The sequence below is a fragment of the Chrysoperla carnea genome, chromosome 3 (genome assembly GCF_905475395.1).
Source record: "Chrysoperla carnea chromosome 3, inChrCarn1.1, whole genome shotgun sequence".
NCBI lineage: Eukaryota > Metazoa > Arthropoda > Insecta > Neuroptera > Chrysopidae > Chrysoperla > Chrysoperla carnea.
This window is the reverse complement of record NC_058339.1, coordinates 51,805,974-51,827,592: the sequence shown is the minus strand read 5'-3', so window position 1 is coordinate 51,827,592 and position 21,619 is coordinate 51,805,974. Positions and strand designations below refer to the sequence as shown.

General features: G+C 28.1%; 1 protein-coding gene across 4 annotated transcripts in view; it reads left to right on the top strand.

Moving 5' to 3' along the window:
• Nucleotides 1-21,619, top strand: part of LOC123296704 (mucin-17) — a 657,840-nt gene that overhangs the window by 354,785 nt on the left and 281,436 nt on the right. For all 4 annotated transcript variants that reach the window (XM_044878300.1, XM_044878299.1, XM_044878298.1 and 1 more), the window contains exon 2: nt 3,203-3,410. In XM_044878300.1, coding sequence (XP_044734235.1) covers nt 3,203-3,410 — 208 coding nt within the window. The remainder of the gene's footprint in view (nt 1-3,202; nt 3,411-21,619) is intronic.

Here is a 21,619-nt window from a genome sequence, read left to right as displayed (position 1 = left end):
AAATGAGTTAAAGAGTTGAGAGAATTTTTGACGAACGGAAGGAAACCTTATTCATTTATTATATTATTGGAACGAGGAAAACACCATTCATTCACTATACTAGAAGAGAAAGGCATTGATTGACATAACGGCGTACCGCATAATCATGTTAAATCCATACATACACACAGTAATGTTGGAAGATATATTCGACTTTAGAAGAACGTCATATTTTAAATGACGGACTGCTATTATACCAGGAGTCATAAACATTTTAATTAAAAATATACGAATAAAATTCATACCAGACAAGCATTTAAAATAGAAATGTGACCGTAAGATTTTGGGCCTAAGTATACTTTTCTTCATTTCTAACATTGATTTGAAAGCTTTATTGGAACTATATTTCAGTGGCCTGTGTTGCTTAATTGATATCTCGAAAATCAATTGGTTGCGTTTCAGAAATCCTTAAATCGTTAAACAATAGATATGTTTTCTTGCTGTATTCTCTTATAGTGATTGATTTCCAGAAATTAATTGTATAGAATAACAACATGACGTTAGTCAGGGGTCGAATTTTAGTTAAAAGGTAGTTTTTAACCCTCCCCCCTTCATCTTATAATGTAATAATTCTTTGTAAAACTGCACAAAAATAAAAATAAACAGGCATTTTAGGTTTTGGCGTCGAACTACCCAAAGACAGTAGTTTTCAACAACTTTTTCAAGAACACAAACCAGTTATTTGACTTTTTTTTTGTATAAAAAATTGTATAATAATTTATAAACAACTATTTATACGAACAAATTTGGGAGCATTGTTATTTGACATAGCAAGTACATCTGCGGTTTGGGTGTGCATTTTTATACCATGTATATATGAAATATATCAAGGTATCCTAAGTTTATTAAACCATGTATAAATGATATATATGAAGGTATACTAAGTTTATTATACCATGTATATATGAAATATATCAAGGTATACTAAGTTTGGCCCCAAGTTTGTAACGCTTAAAAATATTGATGCTACGAACAAAATTTTGTCCGTCTGCCTGACAACACGATAACTCAAAATCGATATAGCGTGCTCAGGAAGTAAAAAGTGAAGTCGAGTTTGTAAATGTGCAACATAGATCAATTGGATCTTGGGACCGTAAGACCCATCTTGTAAATCTAAAAAATGTTCCTTATTAAAAATTAAACATTTTATGTTTGACAACGTTTTGGTGGAACTGCTTTCAAAATTTAAACCGTAATACAGGCTGATAATGTTTTGCTTTTAAGTAGCAACCTCCACGAAGCTCTTGAAGATTTGTTACACTCTTAAACTATTTATAATAAGTAATTGTACAGCTTCAGTTCCATAGATAATACAAGTAAAATTTTTATATCTCGTTTCTTAACAACCTCAACTTTTTTTCACTGTTATCGAATTCTAGTGGCTCCACACAATATTCAAAATTCTGCTAATATTTATTAAAATGGTTGGCAGGCCTTGGGACTATCTAAAAAGGCTCACTTATAATTAAAAAAATTAATTATTTTATAATTATTTATATCTGTCTGAATTATTTATGAGCTAAATAATTTCCCTTAATTTTTTCGCTGTTTTCATTTAAAAAAAATGAATTGAAAAGGAAAGATTTTAAAACGCAAAAAAAAAAAAAAAATGTTATGCATAATAATTTTAATAAAAATTAGTAGTCGCTGGTATGAATCATCCAAGCGACATGAGAGGAACTTTATATAAATCCTTTCGCGTTTTCTCTTTACAATCATCTCCCTATATTCCATCATTCCCCTTAGCTATTAACTTATACTATGTCCCATAGTATTTACAACCACGTTGGTTTCAATATTACTCTATATATATATAGAGCTCACACACATCTTTATCATCGAATAGATAGCTCTGATGCCTAGCTAACACAGGAGGCTGTTCTGTAATGTGTTCTAGCTCTGAGCTTGCTGCTTACTGTTTATGGTGTTGTATTATCGTATCGCTATAAATTTTAAACCTTCTCTCTTTTCGACTTTGAATTGTAATTAACATTTGGTAGTGGGTACCATTAGTGTAATTAAAGTGCCATTCCATAAAATAACCTCGTTGGTTTGGTGCGTTATCTTATCAGAAACAAATCTTTGTCTCACTAATATTCATATGTATGTATGTAGAAATACGTAAATACATATGGTATGATTACATATGAATTAAATGTTGTATAGTATGATTATAAATTATTTACATTATTTTTAATTATTTTCATTCATTTATTCAGTTTAAACGATTTAAACTATTACAATAACAAACAAATTTCTAGTTGACTTGATAATTTTTTCTATGATTAGAGAATTATCCCTTTTAGGTTTTCTGTATACCAAATTGTTACATGCGCGTTAATTTCGTAATAAAATTTCGATTTTCCCAAAAGACAAAATCAATTTTTTGTATTTCTAATTCTTTTTTTGAACATAATTTAATCGTTATTGTCTCAATCATCATCAGTAATAACTGGATAATCTTAATTATTTAGACAATTATGTTACTCTTATTTGAAACTGTTTCACAACCACCAAATTTTAAAAAAGTCGCTAGATTTTGATTATGAATTGGATGAAATTCAATATATTAAATCTAAAAATAAAGTATATTGTTTGAATATAAATATGAAAAATATCATTAACAGAAGAGAAGAATAAAAACCTTTCCTGAAAATGATCTTATTATCCACAGTGAAGAATATCGGAACTATAACAAAATTGATATATGAAGACTGAAGTTAGTAATATTTTACGGCGAGACTGTTAAACAAAAATGATTATAGACCAGATCCCCTACTTTAAAAAAATAATTTCCAACCTTACGTGAAAGTGGCTAGCACGCCATTTTTCAAGCAGTTTCTTTTACTACAAATAGACACCATTGAAAAGTTTCGGAACTGACTGGAAATGTTTTTTGAAGGAATTCCAACTATTGACGTGCATAAATACTAAATCAGAATCGAGACTCATTTTTTAGGTTAAATACCCGTTAAAATAGTATTTTATATAATTTAATTTAAATTTATTAACTTTTGCTTAAACCCTCCAAAAAACAGTATCGCATATTTTTGAGAAATAATTTATATACATTTTCTAGTACTAAATAATATATTTTTGTATAAGTAAATATACATATTCATATGTTTATTATATTATTTGTTTGTTTCTCTTTTCTACACAGCAATACTTCAAACCCCGTAGTGGGAGTTTACATCATCAATACCATTTACAACGGATCAGACCACCCCCGCCAGCACATCATTCCACAACAGCACTATCATCAACCTCATCGTCAACGTCATCATCATCATCAATAGAAGCTGGAGAAACAATTTTACAGGCGCCACCTGGTACTACTACAGTTGTTGCTGCAGCCGCCAGTACTCAAGGTAAGTAAATAAGAACATTCAAAAACTTTTATATTGCCTATCGTATATTTTTCAATAATATTTTCAATGGAAACATAGATTGTGATTATATAACTGGGATGGCAAGCTTGTTATTTAGTTAGCAGTTAGTATACCGTAACCAATACGGAACTAGGATATACATATAACCGATTTATAAAACTATTCGATATTTTTGATGTTTTGTGTACTCAGTTTTTCTATGATTAAATATTAAATAAATTTGTTTCAAGTAATTTAAAATAATTAATTAAAGTAAATCAGAATTGTCGAATTTTCTTGAATATGATGAAACAATTAATCAAAAATATCTGCACTGAACTCTGGAAAATTTTTGTTTTGATATCGGAAGTCTGGAGAAACTACTCCATTTTTATAAGTCTTCCGATCAAATCTGGAGAGTTGGACCCTAACGGCAGCTTATATATTATATATTATTGCAAGGGAAGCAAAACATTCTGGTTATCGTCATTACATACTTTTTACGCAGTCAAGCCACGCAAATTATCGAATACTCAAACATGAAGGTTAAAAGGAACAATTTTGAAAACATTCTAATTAGTAGAAAATTTAATATTTTTTGTAAGTTATAAGTGAAAATACTTTTCGACTTTAGAAAAAATGTTTTACCACTCTAGAAAAAAGTGATATTATAAAATATGTGTAAATTTTTCTTACATATGTGAATAATTTACAAATCTCTATTGTTATATCTTATCCCTAAAAACTTCATTTCAAACACTGAACCGACAAATGAAAACTATTTCAATTGTGGCAAATAGAACATAGTTAAAGTACAATTTTGTTTTGCTTAAGCAAATTAAATCTATATAATAAATATTTCAAAAAAATTCGTTAGAAAGAAACATGTTTCCCATTTCCAGAAAGCAATTGATATATTTGATTGTGATCTATTTATTGGCTAAACAGATACGTGCCAAATCGGTGCCAAATCGGGACACATTTTACTGCTCCGACTATCAAAAACCCTGTTAGGTAACTAGTATAGTGAACCCGAGTGTCTTAGGCCGGGAAGAATGTAGTAAATCCGGGTACGTGAGCCATAGTAGGCACCCGCAACGGCTAAACATGCTTTTCCAATTACTATTAACCCTACCAGGTAAGATTCTTAAGGGTTAGATTTAAGAGGGCGAAATCCTTAAGAGTTAGATTTTTATAATGCGCTTTACTTAGAGGTAAACAATAATAAACATTCAGCGATCAACCTGCAGTGTAGACATCTGTGACATCTTTCATAACCTTCTTATTTCCTTTTTTACTTACCATCTTCAGTAGCACTCAAGCTCGTTTATTAATTTTATATATTTTCTCTATATACTTTCAAAATAATATTATATTTGTTAAAGTAAACAACTGTCAGTTTATTATTTGAGGTTAGATTATGTTACCATTTTTAAATATAATAATAATATCTATCCATATAATACTCTATACTTCTTTTTCTTACTTTATATTTTAGATCAAATTTTATGACGTATATATTTTGTAGCAGGGGTTCGTTGGTTGTTGCATGCCTCAGATGTATTGTCTTTGTATAAATACCGTTAAATTATATGATTGAATTGTTATTATCAACACGTGTTGACATGTATTCGTTGTGTGCGTAGTCATGGTAGGGATAATAAAATCGATGCCAGCGCTTTAAGTGAAAAATTTTGGAGATAAAGTGGGCTGTTATGACTAATTTGCAATTATTTACATGTTAATGATATAGAAACTGTCAAATTAAAATGATTGAAAAACACTAATTAATTAAACTTAATGCATTAAAAATTGTGAAAATAAGAAATCAAATTGTACAAATATTATTTTTCAAATGTTAATTATCGTAATTATTTATTTAAATTTGTGAAACAAGAATATTAAATTTTAAATGTAAGTTTTCAATGCAATCCACACAATTATATATGCATCCATTAATTCTATAATTAAAGTAGTGTATCGTTGTCATGGAAACGAAATTCACGCTCGGAGCGAATACAATAAGTAAAAAGGACGGCACCAATCGTTAAGTTAATGTAAAATAATGCCATTTTTAATCACTTACCTTCTTGCAATGGTTCTAAGTCTCATAGACCCGACATGATTACTTTTCTTGAAAAAATTTTGAGAATAAATACTGTAGAAATTTATTTTTTATACCAAAGTGTGTTAGATTCAACGCGTGTTAATGTGTAGTTTCTATAAACAAAAATGTATTTAACTTACTTCATCTATTTTTCAATGTCATTTTTTTAACGTTCCAGTAGTGGTTCCAAGTCTCACAGACCCAAGATATGTATTTTTTTTGCTCTATAACTCTCTAGACTTAAATATTAGTTCTTTCAGACATATACGTCGTTGTAAAATCATTCAAATTAATAAATAACCACTCTTAGATTTTCAGAAATGTATAAAATATATATATATGGTGGAGGCGCATTTAAATTAAGAATGTGGCATTTCTTACCATACACAATGCACTTATTTGCGCTCCCACCATTTAAGTAAAATTTTTTCAAAAACACAAAAATTGAATAGTTTACTTCTCGTTTTGTTCCCCGTAATTTTTGCAGTGAAATATTTTTTCTTGGTTCATAAAACACAAAAATTGCTTGTTAATGTTTAAAAGTCTTTCTTACTTTGTGATAGATTTATCATGAATAAAAAAAAAATATTAAAAAACAAAATGATCTGTGACGAAACTACTATGTAATCATTACGTAAATTATTTTCTAACAAATCATAGAAAATTATTTCTTATGATAATGAAAATACAACCTCAAGCTATTAAGAAAGGCATAAAAAAGATTTTTTTTTTATTTGTTCTAATAAAAACCCAACAAATATTTAGTATAATACACATATGCAGTGAGTTAAAAAAGTCTGGAAACAGGAAAATATATGAAATATGTTTCATAAAAGTAGGGTTTCAAATTTATCCATAAAAGTAGGATTTTAAATTTACAACAGTGCACTAACATACACTTTTTGGAATTGTTTGTTTTTAGTTAACAATTTTGTATAAGTATTCTTTAGGTAGAATGATAAAAAGTACAAATTTGCCACTGTTTGAAATAATTAGCACAATTCAAAATTGCCGTACTTTTTATATAAAATTTAGAGTACTTATTTTAAGATATTCGTTCTTCAATGATTTTGTATCACCTAAGGACTACGTCTAGCCAAGTTGCTTATCTACAAGTAATTATGAAAATGAACGCATACTTTGTACCAAATGCGCATTGATAAATAAATCAATAAACCACTTTGTAGAAAAAGGTGTTTTTTAGGCATATTTAACAAAAGGTAAAACTTGATCTTAAACGACGAAAGTTTGAAAAATTCACAAAGCTACTTTAATGTTGGCAAAAAAACAAAAATGTTTCATTGATTGTTTCCACACTTTTTAAGCTCATTGTTTCAATCGCACATCTATAAAAATGAATAAACTTACTATATTATGTATACATATATGAATCAATTGATTCACTATATGTATGATTTTTTTGTTAAAAAATATAAAACGAGGGAAAAACGTATCAAGTTTTCACATAAAAAACAATAAAAAGAAATTCGGCAAGGCAATAAAACGCAAATCAAATGGTAATAGAGAAGTAATATCACAAAAAATGTATATGAAAACAAATGATTCCTTTGTTTAGAATATAAAGAAATATTATGATTTTTTGCTTAGGATATAAACAAAAAATGCATTCGAAACAAATCTGTAAGGAATTTCACACAATTTAACTTGAACTATTGAGTTTGACAGTGTTTTGGAAAATTTTTTTAAGGTTAATCCCCATAATGCTTTCTGACAAAATGACATTTTTGTTCTTTATTTCGAATGATTGAAATTCGTTAATATCTTATGGTAAGACACTTTTTTCTGACAATAAAATGATCCCAATATCACGCACATAGATAGGACCTACGACGTTGTGCTATCATAGAGCTTCTGTGTTCTATAATGGCATTTTTTGAATAATGATCCAGGTATGTTTGGATGAAGTGGAATCTTTACATTGATATTCTTAGTATTCAATTTGTCGAATTTTAACTAAGATTTTTGAAAAAAAAATTTGAAAGCTCAAAAATATTTCATAGTCATCTAATCATATCTAGAGAAATTAATTTACAGTTTATGTTTTGTTTGTTTATAGGATTGGATACAACTTAGGTAGGGTGTGATACATGTGCTCAATAAACACGTTCTCACTATACTAGAAAAAAAGTGAAAAAATTGACCGAAGTTACTTGCTGAAATACCCTGTATAGAAAATGTTGAATGCCAGTGCTGGCAGTATCTTTTTTAATAAATTAGATCAACTCAATTTTTATAAATTGAGTTAAAACCAACGCAATTTAGGCCGCCTTTCATCCACCATTTATGTGGTTTTTCATTTAGGAGTTTTATTTCGAAAATTTTCAAAATTATATACCATAACTTTTTGATACCAGACAGTGGCTAACAAGAACACTAGTTGAAACTACCTGCAAATTTTCAACGACCTATCTTTTATAGTTTTGGAGAAAATGATCAACAAAATTTTATTTTAATTTGCGCTCTCACGAATAAACAGTGATGTTTACGAAAAATTATTTAAAAAAGGCTGTTTATTTTTGTATAAGGAACATTTTTAATATTTAAACTTTTGTTCCAGCTCTTATCGCTTACAAGATATATCCTACGGGTCGAAGACCCAATTGACCTACGTTGCTCATTTACGAACTCACTTTTTGCGTTTTGAGCCCACTGTAAAAAATCAGATCGATATCTCTTTTCCTTTTGGAGGTATCGTGCTGATAGACAGATGGACAACCGGAAAGGGACTACTTAGGTCACTTTATGAACACCAAACTAAAAAAACTGTTGCACACTTGAAACTAAACTTAGTATACCTTAATATATATAACATATATACTGGACACAAATATAATTCTCTGCAGCAAAGTTTTCTATTTTGGCAGAAAACAATTATTTTGAAAAATATGTAACTGGTGGGCTCTTTTTTAGCTTTTGTCATTCCTATTGAGTTTAAGTGCACTTCATCCCATTCGGTTGTAAATCCCCCAAACTAATGTTATTCAAATTTCTTACAAGAAAAAACATTATTTGTACAAGCAACATAAGGTTAAAAACACTTTTGCGCTTTTCTTAACGTTTCGTTGCCATATTTCAAATGCTTGCACAATTTTTTGTAAGATAAGAACGCAGCTGGTGCTAATCATATCAGATCTGTGAAAAGTATAGACTTGTCCGTCCTACTACCAGATGTGCTGCTGTACAAACTGAGATTATTATTCACTTTTATTTTATTCATTAGAACAATAACTTGGCGGCGGCTATCAAGGTAGGTAAATAAAATACTACCATTTGTAACTAGCTCGCTTTAATATTCAATTGAATGGAGTTACTTATATTGTACTGATTGAATAATAATAATAATATAAATAACAATTGAATAAAATATTATTTAAAAGTGAAAGTATATGATATAGCCATGCTCTATATTGACGATATGAATACATTTGTTGATTTTACCCTTTTTTATATACATTTTCTAAAGGTTATAATTCCAGACGTATTTACAAACATTTACATGGATATTTATAGGCGATGCAGACATCAGCTGTTTGTTAGTCAATTGAAATGAAAAGTATTGGAAAATGAAATTAATATATCTACGTTAAACAATAAGCATAGTATTTGAGTAAATAATTATTCATTTAAGGCTTTGGTAAAATGTAACTGAGAATCGATTTTTGCCAATTTAATAGCTGAATTACAAGAAACTAAGACAATATACTACACACTTCGCCTTAGCAATAGTTTTTAATAATTTTATCACATAAAACTTTCTTTTTAAGGTTTAAGGATTTTTCTTTTTAAGGCTTAGGGGTATCAATATCTATTATCATTAGCAGCCCATCCTCTTTCATGTTTCTTTCGATATCATCTTGACAGTAGTCTGATTTGGCGATATTGTATTCAAATAAATAATATAAGACTGATATAAAATAGCAATAAAAATACACACTTTAACGTAATTAACGTAAAATCTAAAAATAAATTAACAGCTCTCTGTTTTCAAGTCCAGTAGTTTACATAGTGACTTTAACAGTCGGGGTCCATTATTGGGAAGATTTTAGTTGGTCTTGGTTTTAATGGGGCCAGACTTTTAAAGTCGCTGTGTAAACTACTGGACTTGTTTCTTTCTTTTCAGATTTTATTTAACGCAGTCGGGTTTTGATTTTTGAAATTATTTATTTTATTTTAGACCAGGCACCAAGAAACGCTCTTATTATATCATTAAAAGTTAAAATAATTAAAAATTAAATGACCATAGTTGTTAAACACACAGTATAAAAATATATATATAAAAAAAAATTAAATCTTTAAATTTAATTAGAAATAATTAATTGGTTTAAAATGTTTTAATGGTAATGCCTTTTTAATTTCATTTATTTCTATACTGTACTCGATGGGTTGGCTTTAGTTTTTTTATTGATGAAATTACTATTTTGCGACAAAAATCCTGCATTTGGTTTTGTTTTTTCAAACACCTATCTAAGGGCACTTGGGGTTTTGAGAAAAATATAGTGATACCTTAAACGTTTAAATCCATTGAGCCGTTAGGCAGAAACGAGGTACTAAAGAAATTTACAATCAAATATTCATACATACATGCATACATAGTCGGGTGAAAACAAGGACAAATAAAGTTTAAATTAAACTAGTATAATTATGAAATGTGTGACTCAAATTAAATGCAATGAACTTTATACTTATGTAAGATACGTTCAAGCTAAGTATTATTTCTACATGATCAAGTTTTATCAATGCAAGTACGGACAGCTACATGAAAAAACTAAAATACTAATATTCTCTTTCAAATGATAATAAATCAAATATATTAAATTTAAATAATTTCAACTTCTTTCAAAACACCCCCAATAAATAAGTACACTTTTAAACAATAAAAACATTTTTTCTAAGGAAATATTTCTATCGACAAATAACTTATACTTGTAATAATAATCATTAAAATTATCTTTAGTAAAATTGTTTTTTATAAAAAATATAAATTAAAAAGTATTACAATTCATCATCCTAGCTCATTCCAACTCACGTAGCCGGTTTTTAACCCCCTACTAATATTTCCTAAGTGAAATATGAGTGAAAATTCATATAGTAAAAATTCTGTATAGTACTTGTGAACTTTTTAAAAGAAAGTAAAAAGAAACAAAGAATTATTCTTTTGTATATAAAATATTAAAATAATGAAATTCTTACTTACATTCAAGAAGAAGTTATAGCCTTTTTTTATTTTACAAGCAGAAAAAATAAAACAACAAAGGTCTCTTCTAAAACAACAACAATGTACACCTTCTTATATATAAAGTCCCTAGCTATATATCGTAATTCATATATTTAGGTATTGCGTTGAAGTGAGACATAAAATATATTTGACGTTAAACGGTTGAATTATATGCAGGAAAACGCCATAAAGTACTATTGCTACTATTGCAACTAACCCAAAGCTTGGATACGAAAAGAGAAAAATAACCGTAAGTATTTAGTTTCCAGATTTGGATTTAAACAAATCTCTCTATTCTAGAGTGTTTTCGAATATATCCTCACTAAAGGCTGTCTGATCTCGAAGATGATTTTTACTTGATAATTGAGTTTGGTCTATAAAACGCAATACATTGGAAAATTCGTTTGAATAATCAAAATATGGTATAATACTCATTAAATTCTTATAACCGACATTTTTTCTACAAATCACAAAATTAATACCATTTTACTCAGTTTCTAACGAAATTATCCTATAAGCTGTGATAGAAATAAGTCTCTGGTAAAGTTTCCTCCGAAATTAAATATAAAGTAAATTTGAAAAAATAAGTATAGTAAAATATGAAACAAAAATCGGCTATTAAAGGAAAATGAAAAAAACCGCTCGCAATTTGCTAAAACTTTATGGAATGTGTTTCTTAGGTGTCAAATGGGTTAGTGGCGCAAAAATTATTAACTAGGCAACTTGTTTGAAATAAATGCTTTCTTTATTAAAAAGTATTTGTTAAATCATCGAAAACTATTTTACATGCATAACGTATACGTAATTCAAGTTGCCTATTTATTAGTTTTGTAAGTCAACTTTAACATTATCCGTTCCATTGAATTAACAATTGATTGTCTAGTAACAAATAGAAACATTTTCACCACTAACTCATGCGTTACCAATAATATGTGATACCTAAGAAACACACTCCATTAGGTTTTAGCAAAATGAGAACAGTTTCTTTCATTTTCCTTTATTCGTAATATATTTAACTGTTCTATATATGTAAAAGCCAGGAAATTTTAGGACTAGTGTACATTTTGACAGCTCAATTTATTAAGGAAATTAATTCTCCGCTAATTCTTGACAGCAATTAATACCATATACACGTATATTTTTACTAAATATATTATTTACATCAAATAAAAAGAATTTGTATCCCTTTAACTTAGGCTTGTTCTTATAATATGTAAATATTTCTTAAGTCAACGATCTCAATGCTTAATTCAAGAAAATAGGTATTTGAACCTGTAGTTTTTAGCAGTAGAACATATTTTCTTGCGTCCATTTTTTGACTATATATAGCATTAAAAAAGATACGAGAAAATGCATATAATCCAACCTTTACATTATTACATAACTCTTTGTTATGTTATTATTGACAAAGAGAAAACATAAAATATTAGCTTGAAGGTGCAGTACCGAGAAGATATTATGTATATTTAGTTAATATTTATATTCATGAACGCAGCTTTAACTACATACTAGCAAATTGTTGCTTTAGTAAAAGAAGACATAATATGTATATTTTAAAAAAGGCATTCTTTTCATACACAGAAAACTTTTCTTGTATATTATTTAAAAAGTTCTGATGTTTTGTTTTTGTTTTTCTCCATTTTTTTTAGAACAATAGAAAATTGCACATCTAAGATAAATGAATATTTAAGGTGAATTTTAATTTTTCTTTGTAATATGCATGTATTTATTATATACGTTAGTTGTATTTTGTAAGTGGAATTTAATATATTTTTATTTTATTTTTCATATTGGAAATATAGAAGTAATAATAAAGCTGTAAAAAAAACTAAAGCGCAGAAATTTTTTGGTAAAAATCATTATTTGTTTCACGGAACATTTAAAATATCTTTCGTTGATGACATTTATGATTTTTTTCATAAATTTTACCAAATAAACAGCCCTGATAAAAGCTTTCGCAACAAGGTTCTTTTCCAATGTTTTCATATTACAAAACAGTAGCACCTACATAAATTTGGACTTGATACAAATATATAATTCCAAATAAATAACTAAGTTTTTTTTATAATTGCTTCTCTGCACTTCCACCATATTTCTATTTCTAGACGAACTTTCGAAAACTATTTTTTGACACACTTAATAATGTTATGAGTAATGTTATTCTAATCATCTAAAAGTTCTGCCCAATCTTTTCTAGTCCGCAAGCCAACGCGAGTTTTGAAATTTTGTTTATTTGTTTTGTATTTCCTATTGCACAATTTCCTACAAAACAAAAATTGGTGGTAGCAGGGTGCTCTCTTTCACGTGGGTCGGAAAATTTTTGATTGCGTTCCCAAGCTTTAAATAGATATATATTTGTTTTTTTGTTATTCTAACATAAACAATAATCTAATTATAAATAATAATTTTGAAATAGAATAAAAATTTTATCTTACAATACGTTTATATGAACCGACACTCAGAAAATTTATATTTCTTAGGTGTTTGCCAACTTTCCCTTCTTGACTTAGTGAGTTGAGTTGCAGGCGGGTAACTGCAATTTTAGTAACTGAACATTATTCCCTGATCAATACTTAAGTATCTGATTTTTTTTAAGTGGTTAAAAGATACTTTGAGTATATCGTAACAAATCAATTTTTAAGTATTTTGGGAAGTCTTCAACCTAACATTTTCAAAATTAAACAAAAATGATATAAAATTCGAGATTTATAAAACATATTTTATTTATGGTCTGTTAGTAAAGTTGAATAAAACTCTGACATATCAACTGATTATTTGGTGAAAGGGTTTGAGAAAGGTTTTTATCATCATCTGAACAAAATAAAGGAAAATAAAGGATGTGAAAATAAGTATACATGTTTTGTTGTTTATATGATTGATGTTTTATATTGAAATTAGATCGCCATCACAGTTATTTAAACACAATAATTATTAGAACGTGAAAGTTTAAAATTTGGATTCAATCAAAACTTCTACCCAATCTTATATTCGACATGCTGTGAACACGTTATGGCAACGGGAATGACGACATGTCATAGCGAAACACACAAAAAACACTTGAATAATTTCAAATGGAATTTTTTCAATTTTAGAACATGTGTTCATAATAGATAGAATGTCCATAATCATATAGGAGCTCGCAACGTTTTCGAGACAGAATTTTATTATTGCTGATTTTATGATATGTTGTTCTTCTTGCTTTTTCAGATAGAGCTTGAGCCATGTGGCTGGCGGTAGTGCTTGCGTTTGGTACTGCGCAGCCTAAATGTACTGGTAGTAATCCTTTTAAAAGTGTTTTAATATGTCTGTAATTTTAATGTTATGTAATTTAAGTGTACAAAAAACGAAAATTAATTTGCCAGACGTTAATTTGGTTGCTAAACCTTAAATAAAAGCGATAAAGTTAGGAAAAGTATTGCAATGCTAATGACATTATTATTATATATACCTCATGATATGATAATTCACAAGTGTGTTAGATGGCCGCGGTCGTATAACGCCGTTATTTTTATATAATAACGCAGCAGCAGTCAGCATTTTTTTTTAATTATTTTATGTAATTCCATTGAATTTTTTTTTTTAATTTTTTTAATTTTAGGTTTTTGTATGTTTAAATAACATAATATTAAAATTACAGACATACTAACATACTTTTAAAAGGTATATTACCTGTACATTTTAGGATTATTACCTGTAAATTAAGGCTGCGCAGTACCAAACGCAACCCCTACCACCAGCCAGATGGCTCAAATTCTATCTGAGAAAGCAAGAAGAACAACATATCATAAAATCAGCAATAATAAAATTCTTGTTTTGCCGACGTTGCGAGCTCCTGTACCATAATATTCAGTGAAATTTCTATTATTCTTTCTATTTAAATTCTAGAATATCGATAAAGAGGGCTGGACGAAGGGTCTTAATTTTTGAATTTTTAATGACTCGCCATTTTTGTCCTAAATAGATGATAAAAGAACATCATGGACAACACCATATGTCAAAATTATAAGATTTAGTGCATATTAAAATCGAAAAACTAATTTTATATTTTTACAAATAAAACACTCAGGCTACGGTTAAAAATTATTGTATTGCCAAACAAAAAATCATATTAAGGAACATCGAAACGAGCCATCACAAATGCTTTCCAGGAGCAAACTTTCTCAGTTGAAGTCAGCAATCCAAAATTATTCATACAAATCAGTACGTAATTGAACATTGGCTGTTGGTATCTACGTATATTTATAAAATTGTATTATTATACTAGTAGAAGAACAATTCGTTCTGGTGGTTGGTTAATGCTGCCGGGCACAAAACTCGCATCTTATAATATGCAATGTAAATGAATGAAACGTCGTATATTGTATTTTCTCATTCGTTGTTGTGGTCGAGTCTTTCTAGTATAGAACAGACAGATACTAGTAGCAACAAGGGCCACAAGAATTTCTTGATCAGATATCTATCGCATATGAGTATAAAATTATTTGATCCTGTAATGTATTCGCATATCTTCTTTACATACACCACGTATTTATTGTCGTACAGGATGGTGAAAGAAGAAAATAACGATAATCAAAATTTTTCAAAATACTCAAACGCAAAATTTATTATAGAATTTTATTCGGAATCATTGTAAATTTTGGTACAACACAATAGAGATACGAATCTGGTATCGTGGATGACTGTAAAGGTCGTTTCTAGAAGAAATAATTTAGTTGACATCGAAGGTGACTGTGTGAAAAACAATAATAGAAGATGATTTCAATGAAAAGGCGTACATGTAAAAGTTGTTGAATTATAATTAAATATTGTATAGGCTGTTAATTAGTTTGTAAATTTATTTAATGTTGAATAATTAATGTACTTTTACATTAAACATTAAAGTATACCAATGCTCTCGAAGAATTCGCCTTGTTTTTGAAATTTTGGTACGACACAATAGAGATACGAATCTGGTATCGTGGATGACTGTAAAGGTCGTTTCTAGAAGAAATAATTTAGTTGACATCGAAGGTGACTGTGTGAAAAACAATAATAGAAGATGATTTCAATGAAAACGACTTACATGTAAAAGTTGTTGAATTATAATTAAATATTGTATAGGCTGTAAATTAGTTTGTAAATTTATTTAATGTTGAATAATTAATGTACTTTTACATTAAACATTAAAGTATACCAATGTTTTCGAAGAATTCGCCTTGTTCTATTGTATCGAAAAAATTATTACTTAGGTATATCAAAAATCCAAAATGCATAATTATTTACGATGTTTCTTTTTTTCGATGAATTTTTTAATAATTATTTTTTTCTGTCATTGATTGTGGAAACAGATTTAGCTGTAAGGACTTGCACAGCTTGTGAATTCTCTATAAAAACTTACCTTTGAGAAAATTATGGATTCAAAAGATGTTGACTGATCGTGTTATTGAAATGAACGTTAACCTTCAGGATTGTTTGAATTGAACGTTCGTTGCCAATTCATACTCATAAATGATTAGAGATAAAATAAATAATTTTCTGTTTTAGGGACACCTGTTCAAACTATTTTCAAGAATCTGTAATGAAGAAACTGAGACCTCTTGGTCAATCTATTCGATTTTTTAACAGTGAATATATTTTATCAAACAGGAATTTTCGTTTCCTTTCAGATGAATGATACTGTTTGAACATCTATAACTTCCACAAACATCAAACTTTACATACAGCAAATATTTTATTTCCAGCATGCTTTTTGCTAATATACTGGCTTAATATTACTTTCAATAATATTTTACTCTTCACAGAAGAAATAGTTTTCTCCGCTCTTATGGAAAGAAAATAAAAATGATCTTTAGACTAGGAAAAGTTTTCTCTTGACTCCTTCCTGGGTCCAAGTCAGAAAAAGAGAAAGTGATGAGAGATATATAAATATTAATTCAATTTCTAATTAGTATTATCTCACAAAGACGTAGCGAAATTTGGCCGGGTATTTAGCTATAGTATGTTAATATTTTAAATTTTTGAAATTTTAATTATTCTTACTATAAGTAATTTAGAAATTTAAAAATACAGTAATTCCAAAGTTTTAAATTTTCACCTTCATCGGCGGTCTCCATAACTGCTTATTTGTATAACATGCATGTATTATATTTACTTGGAGCTTTTACATATGCTCGTATTATTATCAAAATATGTTGATCATCACACTACAAGTCATAGGAGATACACCAAGAGATGTAGGAGAGGGATGCAATGTTTTGATATTTTAATTTATCACTTCAATGATTTTTTACATCAAATTTGTTTAACATTATATAATATTTAAGTATATCAAACGAATATTCTAGGTATTAAGAAATATCATTATAAATATATATTTCGAAAAATTATAATTCCTAAAATCATAAATTTTCTGAGAAATCAAAAGCTAGAAATCCCTAAATTAAGTACACAACCTGACACAAATAAGATATATTTTTAGTTTGCTGTTTGTGTAAATAAACCGTAGTCTCATCATTTCTCATCATCATCGTTTATGGTAATTATTCAAATTAATCGATAACGTCAGTAACTTAGACCTTTGGTGAGTTGCTGTAATACGCATATTTAGCGTAGGTCTTGATTGTATCCAGTTAATATGCTGACAGAAATGTCTAATTTTCATAAGTAAATGAAGTTGGTTGGCTAATAATAACTACGTCGCATACCTATTTCTAGAATTGTATTCATCAATGGCAAGGTGACAAGGAGAATTTTGGTATTTTTAGTCATTTCTATTACAATTTTCTGCAAAATATTTCAATTATTTAGATAAGGACTGTAAGAACTGGTAAATTACTTGGCTATCCATGAAGCAGTCCGCCAAAGGCGTAAGTTTAAATGAATTATATGAATTTTTTGAATTTTGAGTTTTAAAACGATTTCTTCTCGTTTATCAAATGTGATATTGAGCTCAGATTTCTTTTCTTTGGCATTAAATAATTGCGCCAGTCAAATTCTACATTTAAGTTTTTTCCGTAAAAAAATCTTTAGTAAACATCATTGCTCTCGCGTGGAGAAAAATCAGGGCCAAGCTTTGATGTCCATTTTTCCACCTTCTTCTACTAAAAAATACTTCTTTTTCTTAAATTTCTATGCTGTTTTTTTGGTATGTTATTTGAACGTCAATATATTGTCACTGAATACAAATAAAAAAATTATATATCCAGTTTGTTAGGATTAAAAACATCTTTTTTAAATCATAATATAAGGTGTAAAAATGATATTATAAGTATATCTTAATACAGAAAGAAATGAAAAAAAAAAACATCGTCGAGTTTTTAAAGGTTAGAAAAAGGTATAATAGCGGAAACTGCCAGTTACTGTGAATTGGCTAAATCGACTCATCGTTGTTGTGTTCCCTCCCTTGCGTGTCACTAAAGAAGTAGTAAAGATTCCATCATCATTGTGATGGGAATTGTGTAGAACATCACAATTTTTGTATTATACGTTTAAACATTTTTTTCATCTACAGAGTGATAATTGAAACTTAAAATTAAAATTAAACTTTATTATACAAGTTTTATGATCATGAAGTGTGGAGAAATAATCCAACCGTGGTGTTGTACATTTTTCTGAAGAAAATTCTCTAAGCTTGCACAAGTACTGTGATGCAATTTTTTATTTGATAATTATATCAGAAGTGATAGAAAAACAAATCTCTATAGTTGGATATCTGTTTATGAAAACTATGAACTATGTGAACAACTAAAAATAATTCTAGAAATTTAGTCTAGACAAAAAAAATGAACTGTATTAAATAGTGAAGAAATATAAATAGTATGAGTGTAATTTACATAAAATTCGTACATACTCTTGCAATTAAATCTGAATGCTCATGTGAGGTATTGATCCTTTCAAAGAAATATTTCTAATAAGGTTTTTTATTTTTTTTAAGAAGAAACAAAATGGAAAGCAAAAGTAAATCATTTTTCAATCGCGTTTTATATGACATAATTCGATTTCTAAATTAACATCCGGTATATATTTTATTTGTCGAACAGACATAGTGTATAAGGGTAGCTGATTTCATCAAAAAACGGAGTCATATTGACATCATATACAGTATGTTCAACTCAAGAATTAAGTAATATATGGAGTAAGCCAAAAATAGAAAATTATGTTCAACCAAGATTGTCAGACATACTTCTTACAAAAAAATTAATTTGTTTAGAAACATATTAACTATTGTTTAAAGTTGACATAAAAATGGAAATAAAAAAGAGAAAATAGGAATACATCTAACCGTTAAAACAATTTTTTTTGCATGTAAAAATGATTATTGCTTTTAAACTACTTCTTTTCAATGTATATGCAAAATAAAAAGTACAATTCTTCGATTGTTTTACACAGATAAAAGTATATGAATTAAATCAGTTTTCAATTTTTTGTTTAAATGAAGAATAAAAAGGAGTATTTCTGATAACCTTGGTTGGGCAGATATCCATAAATTGTATCTTCTTCACCCTGATTAATGAAATGTAAAAATAATTTTTTAATTTTCTTTAATATATCTTTATAAATTATAGCTCATGTGTTATTCTGATATATGACCTGTCAAGTTATATTATTGTCAAGTTTCATTTAAATCTACTGAGAAGTTTTTGCGTAAAAGCGTAACAAGCAAATTTCGATTTTTTTATAATAATATATATTACTTCATTTTAAATATATTTCTCATCAAAATATATTTCTCATAAACTATTGCAACATACTGTATGATATCATAAGTATTTTACCTTATTTACGCTGCTTACATTCATTCTACACACTCGTCTTGTTAGTATTTTTCAACAACATAGAAGGTAGTAAAATATAAAAGAAATTTACCCTCAATTCATGTGTTCACGTTTATAATGTGATCAAATACCATAAGCTGATAAAAATGATTTATAAAAAAATAAATAAAATCAAAATATAAATATAACAACAAAACATCTTTATTTAAAAAATAACATTTAGTTTTAATGGATGAATTTATTGTGAGAAAATAAATAAAATAAAAAAACATGGATTATTTATTACATGTTTTTTTCCACCTGTAACTTTTTACTTAATCAGTTTTGTTTTTATTGCGTGATGACTTGAGTGAGCCAATGAATTATCTATAAAATGCTTTGTCCTGAATGACTGACGGATCATTGCACAGCCTAAATCGCTGATCGTACAGACCTGTAACTTGGAGAGTTTGTTCTTTGTATGACGTAGGCAGCCGATAAGAAAGGATTTTCCAAAATTCACCTCCTAAGGGCGTAAAAAGGGGATGCGTATTTTGTATACGGAAAACCCATGTGGTATATAGCTTGGTAGAACTAGGCAAGGTATGCTCGATGTAGGACGAGTTTTGATTCAGTAGGTGCATGTACCCAGTCGACGCCATTTTAGCTTTTCCCGCTTCCTGATTCAAATGTTGTAAAAAAAAAGTAAAACGTTGGGGAAACAATTCTTGTAATTTTATAAAAGGGTTTTTTAAATGTTATTGACATGAAATAAACATGGGAAATAGAAGTGAGTTGATGTTGTATCAAGATCATTTGTCTCAATACTATTTAAAGCAAATGAATTTAGTCTCAGTTGCTTGATTTCAATGATAAAAGCAAAAATCCAGTTCAGCTCACTAATAGTCCTTTTCTTTAAGGAATTTTGGACGGCCAATGAATTATAATTTTATAAAATGACATTTTTTATGTTATTGACATGAAATAAACATTGGAAATAGAAGTGATTTGATGTTGTATTAAGATCATTTGTCTCAATACTGTTCATAGCAAACGAATTTTCAGTTGCTTGATTTAATTAACAAAAGACCTAAATATCTCGTGGTAAAGAGTAATGAAGGATCTGGCTGATAATTTTAGACGATATCTTAAAAAGTTTACACATTAAATCATCAAATAAACTAAAAAAATTTAATTTTTTTAACTCAGGAAGAGGTATTATAAATTACACTAACAAATGGGATAATTTTTTTAAGCAGGGTCAAATCCATCCTGAAATAACTTTAACTTTGTAAAAATCTCATACTTATAGATAATCAAATAAGCCCGAAAAAACTGAACTTTGGTGATAAATTTAATGAAAGGGATAAAGAAGAAAGCCGTGAGAAATTTAAGTCATGGGTATTAACGTTTTGGATGATAAAAAATTAAACCATGTACCTCAAATGGCTAACAATTCTTTTATATTTTCCGAATTAAATTCCAATTACAAAATCTATATTTAAATGATATTCGTATATAATTTACACAACGCAACGTAATAAATAGACTGATAATGATTAAATTTTATTATAATAATAAATTTCAATAAATTTAGTTTAAATAAATAATTCATTAAAATTTAACAGTTTAAATATGAATGTGAACAACACAGTAACACACACTAAATAGTAACTAATATGATAAATTACTTTACACATGCCATTCTATGCTATATCATCCATATATAATAATAATGTGAATATTATGATATTATTTTGAAAACGTATGTATTTTACCTACTATCATGGGAGATCGTTGTACCTTGGATCATAATTTACATTTATTTGTTACCAAAGCCGTTTTTTAAGAGAATAGAAAAATACTCATATCATCGGGTAGAAAAGACGAGTGAAAAATGTTATTTACGAGACTTTTTGAACCTTGGAATAAAACCAAGCTAAACGATTAACTAGAGTTAAGTAATATAAGTGGTGAAAAAGTTAGTTATTTTATTTTTCACTTAATTTATTGATACCAATAAAAACTTGACTGAAATATATCAAGGCCAAATTTGAAAACCATTGTTTACTACGTATGTTGTTTGTGCCATATATATTCTCTCATCAATGATATTTTCTGGACTTAAGCTACC